The sequence below is a fragment of the Sorghum bicolor genome, chromosome 9 (assembly GCF_000003195.3).
Source record: "Sorghum bicolor cultivar BTx623 chromosome 9, Sorghum_bicolor_NCBIv3, whole genome shotgun sequence".
NCBI lineage: Eukaryota > Viridiplantae > Streptophyta > Magnoliopsida > Poales > Poaceae > Sorghum > Sorghum bicolor.
Genome location: NC_012878.2, coordinates 3538987 through 3550569, shown reverse-complemented (window position 1 = coordinate 3550569; position 11583 = coordinate 3538987). Strand labels below are relative to the sequence as shown.

The window sequence follows — 11583 nt, the reverse complement described above, 5'->3', positions numbered from 1 at the left end:
ATAAATCGCGAGACGAATCTTTTAAACTTAGTTAGTATATAATTGAACAATATTTATCAAATACAAATGAAAGTGCTATAATAGCAAAATAAAAAAAATTCACAACTAAACAAGGCCCGAGACAAAGAGACAGTTGGCTTGGTGGATCATCGCTAGTGGAACGTTGTTACCCTCAAAATATTCGTTTTTGCAATGTGACTTGATGAATACTTTGTACCGTAGGTATCCTCATCAGCGGTTAAATATGGCTTCCATGAAGATTAACCCTAAGGCTGACTTCTACTAATCGGATAGGGGCTCGGGTTCGACTACAGGGTCCAACCGCCTTGTCACGTTTTTTCATCAAGGTTTGGAGTGAGAAATTATGAAACTTTTAAATCACTTTTTTTTGTTCATCGTGCTTTACAGTACTCCACGCTAATAAGCACACGCTGATTTGCGTTGGAATATTGGACTCTACTATTTGCCAGCTACTGAGGACCCTACCCGCTACGGGGTGATAGAAATTTAAAAAACAAATGAAAAATATACTTCATATGCTTCAAATTCTAAAACATTTTGACATTTATAATATATATCTAGCTATGAATCTAGAAAAGTTAAAACGTCTTATATAATTTAGAACGGACGGAGTAATAAAAAGTGCCCTTACCTGTCATATATAAGTGCACAACGGCAAAATTTATTCATGATAATTTGTGCAAATGTGTAACAAACAGATAAAACGTCAACTTAAAGAACAGATTATAACAAGGGAAAAGGATTAAATTAAAACTTAAAACGTATACTACTAGTAAACCAGCTTGCGCAAACGGGCAGAGTACACACTACGAATAAGTGCACTCACAATGCAAGACTCTATTACAGAGTCCAAGACACTTAATTATTTATTATATTTTGCTGATGTGGCAGCATATTTATTAAAGAAAGAGGTAGAAAAAATAAGACTCCAAGTAGCGTTCACTTGAGCAGGGTGTTAACAATGGACTTAACATTCAGCTTCTTGAGGTCAGTGTAAGACTGACCACAGCCAACAAACATGACCGGAGCTCCAGACACATAAACCATGGAGAGCGCCGCACCAACCTTGTCATCAACCGTGTCAAACTTGCTGAGCAGGATGCCATCGATCAACCTCTTCTCTACATGAACAGGCGACAGGTCCGCGAGCTTCTGGTGGAACTGGGTGAGCTGATCGACGGCGTCGTTCCCAACCAACGCCTCTCCGACGAACAGGACGAGGTCCGGGCTGTTGACGGCGATGAGCTTGGAGAGCGCCCTCATGAGCGGCTCGTTGTCCTGCATACGCCCAGCGGTGTCGACCAGGACGACGTCTGACCTGCTCCGCGCCGCTTCCTCTATGGCCTGCTTCGCCACGACCGCCGGGTCTCTCTGGTACCCTTTCTCGAAGACGGGTATCTGGAGCCTGCGCGCGTGGGTGCGCAGCTGCTCGACGGCGCCGGACCGGAAGGTGTCGCACGCCGCGAGGGTGACGGTGAGGTCGTGCTGGAGGAGCCAGTAGGCGACCTTGGCGAGGTTGGTGGACTTGCCGACGCCGTTCACCCCGACGAAGACGATGACGTACGGCCTCCCACTGTCCTTGGCCGCGTGCACGTCTCTCAGCACGTCGATGGACCGGCTTGGCGTCAGGATGCGCACGAGAGCCGCCTCCATGGCTGCCTGGACGGTGGAGGCTGTGCTCGTGAAAGACCCCTGCTTCTTGCCCTCCAGGCTTGCCGCCACGGACTCGCAGAGCTTCTCGGCGATCTCCTCCGCCACGTTCTTGGTCATCAGCCTGTCTTTGAGAGCCTTGAGCGCTGGTTGCAGATCGGACCTTTCGATTACGCTGTTGCCACCTGCGATGCTCTGGAACACTGAGGAGAACCATCCTTTGGTTCTTGTGCCATCTTCAACCGTTTCAGCAAGATCGACCTTGCTCTGTCCCTGATTGACTCGCGCATTATCCGTCTGCTTGCTGGCATCAGTTGGGTCTGAGAAATCCAGCTTCCTGTCTGAATGCTCATTGTTGTTCCCATCCCTAGGGTTTTTCCTCTTATTAACATCTTTCTTGATCGGCTTGTTGGTGTTAGTCTTATCCTTATTTCTGTGGGTGAACCTTGTTCGCAGATTCGAGAAGAAACTCAGATCAAAGGCCTGGCCATCTTCCTTCTCCTCCTCTTTCTCCCCGGAGACGCCATCGGAGGAATCCTTCTTGCTCCCATCACCATTGCCACCATTGCCGTCAGATTCAGAATCACCAGGAGAATTGTGGACGACAGGTGGTTGTGGCCGCGGACGGCGATGGGGCGACGCAGCATCAACGGGCTTCTGTTTATTATTCGCCCTGCTCATCTCCTCGGCGCGCGCTTGGGCCTCGAGGTGGAGCTGCCGGAACACGTCGCCGAAGCCGTCGTAGGTGGTGCGCTTGGGGTGATAGACCCGCGCGAACTCGGCGCGGACGGCGGCGAGGAGGTCGTCGACGTAGAGGAGGCGGAGCACGCGCCGGTACACCGCCACGAAGACGAGGCCGAGCCCGTTGTGGAACGCCCACTTGAGCGCGTGCTTGCCGTCCTGGAAGAAGCCCGGCCCGTCGCCGCCGGCGGACCGCTCCTCGAGGAGGCAGTTGCGGATGAGCGCGTCCACCGGCGAGCCCTTGCCGCCGCCGCCGCCGCTGAGCGCCCATAGGATCAGGCCGCCGCGCGTGAAGATGAGCAGCTCCTCCAACATCTTGCCTGCCGCCAAACCTTCCGATCGATGTGGAATTGCGGATCAAGGAGATCCCCTCTCTCTTCTTGTATGTGCAAGAGCGATGCCTCCGATCGGATCCGACTCTCTCAGGATTCCGGTTGTCTCCTCTCCTCCTCCAGTACGAGTCGATCTCCGGGTTCGAGCGCACGACACGAGCACGATGACAGGTGGGCCCCACTGCGTGGTTGGTTGGATTAGTTCTAAGTTCTGGGCCCACTCGTCAGTGAGACGGTGCACGGGAACTCTTTTCCATTTCCATTTGCCGAGCATAACCCGAGCCAGCGGCGGCGGCGGCGGCGAATCGAGCAGGCGCGGCGGGCATGGCGGCGGCGGTGGAGAGCGTGGTGGTGGTCCACAACGTGGCGAAGCGGCACAACGTGGGGACACTGGCGCGGAGCGCGACGGCGTTCGGCGTCGCGGAGGTGGTCGTCGTCGGCCGCCGCGACGTCAGCGCCTTCGGCAGCCACGGCGCCACCTCACACCTCCGCTTCCGCCACTTCGCCTCCCTCGCCCTCGCCCGCGCCTACCTCAAGGCAAGCTAGCCGCACTCTCCTCGAGCAGGCCCCTGGCCTTACCAAACCCCTAAACTCTAGTCCCCTGTCCTGTCCTGTCCTCCGTTTGTTTTTGCTGAGTATGAATGGCATGTGTTTGTGCGTGTTTTGCTGCAGGAAGAGAGAGGGTGTGACATTTGCGGCGTGGAGATCACCGAAGACGCGAAGCCGGTGACCGCGCATCCGTTCCATCGGAGCACAGCGTTTCTCTTTGGCAATGAGGTTGGTGGGTTTCTCGTCAGCCGGTGAAGTTAGGTTGGTTGGTTGGAATGCAATTTGAATGGGGGAAATTGTGAATTGCGATATACCTTGGTTTCGCGGACTGAGATGGAAATTAGCGCAATTCAGTTGCTGAATTCACTGTCATGTTACTCACATTTTTGCATTGGGCACTTTCAAATTGTGTGCAAACAGCCAAACACCAATGCCTTAAAATTAGCATCCATTTATGTTTCAGTCAGGTATACATTACGAAGTCAGCATAGTAGTATTCAATAATTGATTAGCTTGGCCAAAGTGTAATTCTAGAGAAAAATGCATCTCTCTTACAAAAAAGGCATTAACTGTAGAACTCCTAGGATACAATTAAGAGTTGGCTAGAGATGCTATTTGAGTTCTGTAGTATAAATTCTATTAAGGGGCCGTTGCATGATGCTATCCTAGTTTCTTGATTCTGGAATATGGAGATGTGTTGAAATCCTAATTAACAATATCTTGAACAAGTCTTGTAGAAATGTAATATATAACCAGAACATTGCTCTGTCACCAGAACCAATAGTAAAAAGGTAAAATAAGCAGAAGGCAATCCCAAGTCTCAGGGCACATGAGTTCAGAAAAGAATCCCATGAATTGTACAGATTACTTGAATATACTTGCAAACAGAAGATACAAACTCAATGATGTATTTCATGCTAACCATTATTTGTACCAGAATACTCCATTATTTTACATTAATTAAGATGTTTTATTGCTCAGTTGGTCACTATAATTCCTCAGTTACTAGATTAAACAAAATTTTGTAACACGCAAGCATAGCTTACAATCTCCCTTTGTTTGATTTAAATGCTGCCAGTTCTGTTTATTTCATCTTATAGGGCACAGGACTCTCACAGAAAGAGTGTGATATCTGCGACTTCTTTGTCTACATTCCTCAGTATGGTGGTGGAACTGCATCTCTCAATGTTACCGTTGCAGCTTCAATTGTTCTCCACCACTTTGGGGGTAAGAGATTCCATCCTGCTCCAGTCATCACCACATATTTTTGGTAATGTATAACAATTTAATTGAAATTGGATTTTTGTGAAGCTGCAAAGTCATATAAAGTTTTTTTTTTGAAAATAACTGTTTTGTGGAGCTGCAGAGCTCTAAATTTAGAGCATCACCAACAGTTTGTCAAAATTCACTTGGCAAATATCATAATTTGGCAACTCCCTAAAATATATGACAAGTGAAAAAATAGACTCTCTCCAATAGTTTGTCATTTTAACTTGGTAAAATAAAAAAGTAGACCCACAACCTATATTATCTGGATTTATATTTCAATATTTCATTCATGTTGTAGAACAAATATCCACAATGTTTATTTTCTTGTGAAAATTTTGGTTGCATTCACAAATTAAAAATAAGGAGCATCACCATTTATTCAAGACTTGGCATTCATGTTCCATTAGCATAGCCCTAGCAGACAAGAAATGGCAGGAGCAAATCGAGTACTGATTCACAGCATGGTGGTCGATTCTAGCATGCAAGCATGGACGGGCGGCCGGCACTGACCCGTCGCATCCAACAGGATATGTCCAATCAGTTTCTGCTAAAATTGAAGAAGAGCAGCAGCTGGCGGCCAGATGCCAAGTGCTATGCGCGCGCGTAAATATGCGCGTGAGGAGATGAGAAATAGCAAGTTGTTAAAAATGGTAACCTCATTTGGCAAACTGTTGGAGATAAAATTTGCTTATTTTGCTAAAATTTTAAGAATGACAACCTTACTTGGCAAACTGTTGGAGATGCTCTTACATATTCCCACTCTAAAAAAGTCACATTTGCTCTCTGCCAACCATGTTGGGCATTTTTCTTTGGGCATATATATATCTCTCTCTCTATAGTAGGCAGTAACTTGGGTTATTTATATATCTTTTGTACATTATGGCCTTATATACCAAACCTTTTATTGGAGTATATATATTACCCGGAAAAAGTTAGAGTTGAATTTCTGGTACATACAAAAAGATTTATATGCGTATGCTATCAAGCACTGTGGGAATCTCTACTTTAATCTGCATATAGGTGCATCCAGAGGAAAACGTGATCCATTATTCTGTCGCATTTGGTGATGTCTTAATGTTCACAATACTAACTTATTTGCATATATGTAATGCTTGTTTGGTGGGGGCAGTATGAATGATTGAATATTACAGCTGTAGCCTAAAGTCCAGGTCTTACAAATTCCTAGCTGTATGCTAGAATTTGTTTCAGATTTACATTATGTCAGTTCTTTAGCAGCTTTTGGTTTTCGCATGATCATCCTCAGTGTGGGCCATGGACATAAATTATGCATAAAAGCTTGCATGATCATCCTTAGTTTATACTTGTCCAGTATGCCAAGTTTGTTACCTTTGTTATTAGGTGTTCTTCTAAGATGATGAAACAAATCAATATACATACTACTAGCCATGAAGAATTTCTTGTAAACCCAATCATGCACTCTTATTGGTCCAATGAAAACACACTGTATCAGAAACCTGGGTACTGTTAATTGCTACTGGTTTTATCTCATCAGATTTTCATTTTCTTGGTTTATAGAAGCATCGTATGTCATTAATGATACACCTAATCATAACTACACATTCACATTTTAATTTCTGAAGTTGAACTTGATAAAGTTCTGACCGCCATTTGCACATGAAATTGTCAGTGATCCTAGGTTGCATCGACATGTTACAGTCACCTAATTTGTTTTGCATGGCTTTCTGCAGTCTGGGCTGGCTTTCCTGAACGAGGCCGAGAGGGCAACAAATTCATTGTGGCTGATAGACCACAGGGGCATTCAAGGGGCCTTTACTGCACAGACTCAATTGAAGCAGTGATTGAAGAGCGGAAAATGCGAAAAGAAAATGCATGTGATATACTTGAGGAAAATGGAGGCAGCCATCCTCAGGAATCAAATGGCCTAGATTTGATGTTTACGGACTAGACAGTATTGCATCTCTGTTGTTGAATCAAGTCACAGCTTAGGTGTCGATGACACAAATTCGCAATACTACAATGCATGACAGGAATCCCTTTCCAAGGGAAAGAAGTAGAACACTTTTTGTTTTTTTGCTAGCTTGGCATGGAGAAGGTGCACCGACCTTTTTGTGAAGCCATGGGGGATGGTTAATAGTGTACCTTGAAACCAAGGGTACAGGTAAAGCACTTGTTTGCTCAGATTGTTTGTGTTTTATGTTCTAAACAAATAAACAATGTGTTGCACTTTAAAAAAATTTGTTGCATTCCTCTGTTGTAATGTACCATGTAGGTGGTTGATTCTTGGCATCTGACTTCCTCATTTCGCAGGAAGTTGGATGGTTTACTTCAAGGATGATTTTTCAACATTATCTTTGGGGAACTTGTATTTTATCTTCTATTACGAAGCTTATTTATTGTTTGTTGCCATCCTACGGGATCTGATTTTTTATCCTTCAAGATCATGGAGGACCCCAGGCCATGGGCTCACTCTTTGGTACTAGCATCCTCGCCACTGAATCAATGGCAGGAGCAGCAACAGGGAGAATTCCGTGGCTGTCTATACAATTCTGCTACAAAGAATGAATTAATAAAGCACCCTATTGGCTGTCTATCCTTTGAAGTTTCAAGTTCCCCCTACAAAGGATGAATTAATAAAGCGCCCTATTGGCTGTCTATACAATTCTGCGTTGGGGGTATCCAACTCTGTTGTTGAATGGAGTCCCGTTGTCTGCTGACACAAACTTGCAGTATAACAGCACATAATTGGGATGTCTTTTGTTGACAGAGAAGTTGAACCCCATGCGGCCATGCAAAATGAAAAAGGAAAAAAAAAAACATTTGGAGTGGAAAAGGGGGTGGCATATACTTGTCAGAACTCAGAAGCATATAATCTTGGAAGTTTTTTGGACATCTTACAATAATTGAACCTTTAGAAACCATGAAGATTGGGCATGCATAATAAAAGCTTACAAACTGGTAGGTAAACTTGCCAGTGCTCTATCCTTGTTCTATAGATGTGGCGACACAGATATTTGCACAAGGTCGACTGAATGCCAAGAAATCTTTCAAAAGAGTCACCTCAATGGTGAAGTTGCATGCATTGGAGTTTATACTCATTTAAATCCTAAGGGATTTTTGCAAATACTCTTTGATTCTGTGCAGCTCAGCAGCAGCATCTTTCATGTTCATTCTGTTTGACGGGTTGTCCTTCAAACATGAAATTCCAACTCCTACAGAAGCTAAAGAACTGAGTATCCCCGAACCATTGTCATACACTTCATCATGCAATAGTTCTGGCTCAATGATTTCTGATATCTTCTCAGGTAACCCTTCCGCAGCAAGCAACTGCAGGGTCAAGCCATCTATGAACATACCATCATTTGGTGCCTTCCCTGTGAACATCTCAAGCAGAGTAACCCCAAAGCTGTAGGCATCACCAGCAACTGATGCCTGACCACCTGCTCCCTATTCTGCGACAATGGAAATATTATGACATTTTGACAATATCATAAGAAGGCAATACAGCAGGGGAACTAAATTAAGGCAGTCTGATTGATCGTAAGAAATGTGAATAATGAGCGGTGGAGGTACCTGGAGCAACATATCCAATGGTTCCTCTTATGCCAATAGTGCTTTCAGTCCCAATATTCAAATTTGATTGGTCCATGGATTCATCAATGAGCTTTGCAATCCCAAAGTCAGCAACATAAGCAGTCCAGTCACAACCAAGGAGGATGTTGCTAGGCTTCAAATCACAATGGATCACTGTTGGACAACTACTGTTGTGAAGATAGTCTAGTGCATCTGCTACATCAATTGCAATGTTCAACAGTTGGCTAAGACTTAACTTGTCTGTCTGCTCATTGCTTCTTGGATGCAGCCACCTGTCCAAGCTGTACCTGGGCATGAAGTCGAACACTAGAGATTGGAAGTCATTCCCTCTAGAATCCATACTGGAACAACAGGTGATAATATCGATCAAGTTTCCTATGCTTCACTTGTCGCAGAGCCTCACATTCAGCCAAAAAAACTTCGAGAAGAACCAGGTTGCTGAGGAGTGAACACTTTTACAGCCACTACAGAATCCCTAGCACCTGTAAGAGACAAGTTTCCTTTATACACAGATCCATAGTTTCCGGATCCTATCGGATTAGTAGGGCCAAAACCATCTGTAGCTTCAAAAAGTTGGAGGATGAAACTCTAGGGTACTTGTCCAACAAACGGTTTTGTTCGATCCTCTTCTCCCTTTGAATAGAAAGAGGACAAGAAATAGAAGAGATAAACATATAGCGATGCCGGCGGCAGGGAGAAAAATCTTGAGCTGCAACCATTTTCTGTGCTGCTGTGTGGCTTGACCTCACATGGTGGAAATTTCAGCTCTGCAACACCACCACAAAGCCCATCATTTCCAATTACGGAAAACCTCGTTAAATTAGTGAACACCCCATGTGATGGAATCTCACCCTCTAGATGGTTATAGGAGATCCAGCTCTACAAGGGCGCTTGAGTTCTGGAGAAGTTGTGGAATGGCTCCCGACAGGTTGTTGTGAGCTAGGTAAAGCTTTTGCAGCCCATAAATCTTGCTCAACTCTTGAGGGATGACCATTCCTTGTGAAATTCAGCGTGCTCAAGCTCTTCAATTTACCAATTGTTGGAGGGATGCTCCCAGTGAAGTAGTTGTCATCTAGAGATAAGTACACTAAACTTGCACAGTCTCCAAGTGCTTCTGGTACTTCACCAGATAAGTTGTTTCTTGACAGATCCAATGTTGTCACATGCTTGAGGCTACCAATTTGTGGGGGAAGAACACCAGAAAGGTAGTTATGAGAAAGCAAGAATGCATCAGTGGGTGATGAGAGGCTGAATATTACTCCACTGATAGCACCGCTAAGCCTGTTGAAGGATAATGTCATCAACGTTAACCTGTGCAAGCTCCCAAGGTTCTCAGGAGTGGAACCATTGAGTTCATTATTTGATAATATAAGGGTGAGCAGTTGGTGAGGTTGCCAAAGGTGGGCGGTATACCTCCTGGTAGGAGATCCCCCCAGTGTGAAAAAAATCAGGTTCTGAAGTCTTCCAATGTCCTCAGGTATAACACCATGCCGATGATTCCTGGTGAAGTCTAGGTCTTCAAGGTGAACTAGGTTTCCAATACCCAGAGGGATTACACCAGACATCTGGTTCTTTGCCATGATTAGCGACTTTACTGGCCCAGAGAAATTAGCAACAAAACCTGGAAGCACTCCTCCAAGGATGTTGTCACTAGCATCTAGAACCTCTAGACAGGTGCAGTTGGTGAAATATATAAGGAACTCCCAATAGACTCCATTTCAACACTCTCTGGGAAGAGCTTCCCTACCTCAGGAGGCACCTTTCCTTCGAAGATGTTATGAGCAAGACCCAGCTCTTATAATTTAGTGCCATTTGAGAGGGAAGCTGGCGCCAGGCGCATGTCGGCATCGGCCTCCATGAACGCCACGTCCTCGCCGGTGCAGTCGACGACCAGCTTCTTGTCCTCCACCTCGCGCAGCCGCCCGCTGAGCGGGTAGTACGGCACCAAAGCCTCGCCGAGCGCACTGCGGATGACATCCGCCGGATCGTCGGCGGCGGCGGCATGCGCCCCGGCCCCGCGGCGGTAGAAGAAAACGGACGGCATGTGTGCTGACGCAGTGTCTCCTGGTCGTCGATATCGGACAGGCATATCGTCTCACAGGGCGTCGCCGCTGCCGGGCCAACGAGCACGCGCTCGCGCCGGTGCATGGCGAATGCAGGCGTCGTCGTGATGACCGGCGTCTGCTGGTCTTGCGCCATTGCTTTAGGACTCGCCTCTATAGACGTTGTGAGTTGTGTTTGTCGCTTAAATTAGGTTGGATCAATCATACAGTTAGATGCATGGAACTCTCTGGAGGTGACGGGCGCCTTCAAATTTATTTGGCGATGGAGAAGCCATAGATCATAACCAGCTAGCGTAGACAGGAGAAGAGCTAGGGTTCAGAGTGAAAGATGGAATGATCATACTAAGGCCTTGTATAGTTTCTGGACTGAAAAGTTTTTAGGTACAATAGAACTTTAATTTGTATTTCAGAATTATTGTCTAACCATAGACAACTAGGTTCAAAATATTCGTCTCATAAATTACAAACAAATTGTGTCATTAGTTATTTTTCTATCTATATTTAACACAGCTAGAGAATAATTTGCGTGATGATTTTTTTAAAACCTAATTAGTCTATGATTGACACTAATTACTATAGTTACCTTCAACCAAACACTCTCTTAGAGCAATCTAAATCTTGGTATTTGGCAACTCCCCAGATGTTTTGGCAAAGAAAAAAAAAAGTAGTCTTCAATAGTATCCTATAATTAACTTGCCAAATGAAAAGTTTGGCCCATGATTTTGTTGTTCGCCGCGGGAAACGCCACCACCATCATGAAACAGCGCAATATCATCGTCGAGTCCATATTGTGATAAGACTAGACACGAAGATATATTTAGGCCACCTTTGGTTCATCCCCTTCAATAGAAGGCCGAGATGAGACTGCTCACTGCCTACACCAAAAGGAACCGCGTCGATCGCCGTGCTCACTGCATAGGCTAAGGCCTGGTTTAGTTCCAAAATTTTTTTAGAAAATCGACACCGTAGCATTTTCGTTTGTATTTGACAAATATTGTTCAATCATGGACTAACTAGGCTTATAGTTTTCCAAACGGGCCAAGCCCGCTGGGCCAACACGGGCATGGGACGATTTGGCCCGGTACGAAAACGGCCCGGCCCGGCCTCTCTAGTGCTAGTGCCAAGCACGACACGGCCCCGTGCCAGTGCCGCGATACCAGCACGATGGCACGACACGGGCACGGTCCGCTTCAGCGGCCGGCACGGGGGCGACACGATTTTATAGCTGTTGGATTTCTCTCTCCTGCTCCCGACCGTTAGATGTGCACGATGGGGGGAGGGCTATATAAGCCGGTCGTCGCTCGCCACTCCCCCGACCTCGAACCCTGGCTCATTCTTGGTAGTCGTCGTCGCACACGGCACAATCTTCTTCTTGGTAGCCGTCG

The 11583-nt window shown here is 45.7% G+C and overlaps 3 protein-coding genes across 4 annotated transcripts; 1 reads left to right on the top strand and 2 right to left on the bottom strand.

Moving 5' to 3' along the window:
- Positions 748-2805, bottom strand: LOC8068211 (signal recognition particle receptor subunit alpha homolog). Its single transcript, XM_002439211.2, has one exon. It carries the CDS (start codon positions 2725-2727, stop codon positions 961-963), a length of 1767 nt encoding a protein of 588 aa, XP_002439256.1. The 5' UTR covers positions 2728-2805; the 3' UTR covers positions 748-960.
- Positions 3032-7388, top strand: LOC8075948 (putative TrmH family tRNA/rRNA methyltransferase). Of its 2 annotated transcripts, XR_002447653.1 has the most exons (5): positions 3032-3281; positions 3417-3521; positions 4394-4520; positions 6272-6702; positions 6852-7388. XR_002447653.1 is itself a non-coding variant. In XM_002440517.2 (4 exons), exons 1-4 carry the CDS (start codon positions 3069-3071, stop codon positions 6487-6489), a joined length of 663 nt encoding a protein of 220 aa, XP_002440562.1. In that variant the 5' UTR covers positions 3032-3068; the 3' UTR covers positions 6490-6791. The 2 variants fall into 2 exon arrangements, 1 of the variants encoding a protein (XP_002440562.1); XM_002440517.2 differs by lacking the exon at positions 6852-7388 and having other exon boundaries at positions 6272-6791.
- LOC8075947 (probable LRR receptor-like serine/threonine-protein kinase At3g47570) lies at positions 7641-8475 on the bottom strand. The gene is made up of 2 exons (XM_021447563.1): positions 8115-8475; positions 7641-7981 (listed from the first exon to the last, which is right to left on the bottom strand). Exons 1-2 carry the CDS (start codon positions 8473-8475, stop codon positions 7641-7643), a joined length of 702 nt encoding a protein of 233 aa, XP_021303238.1.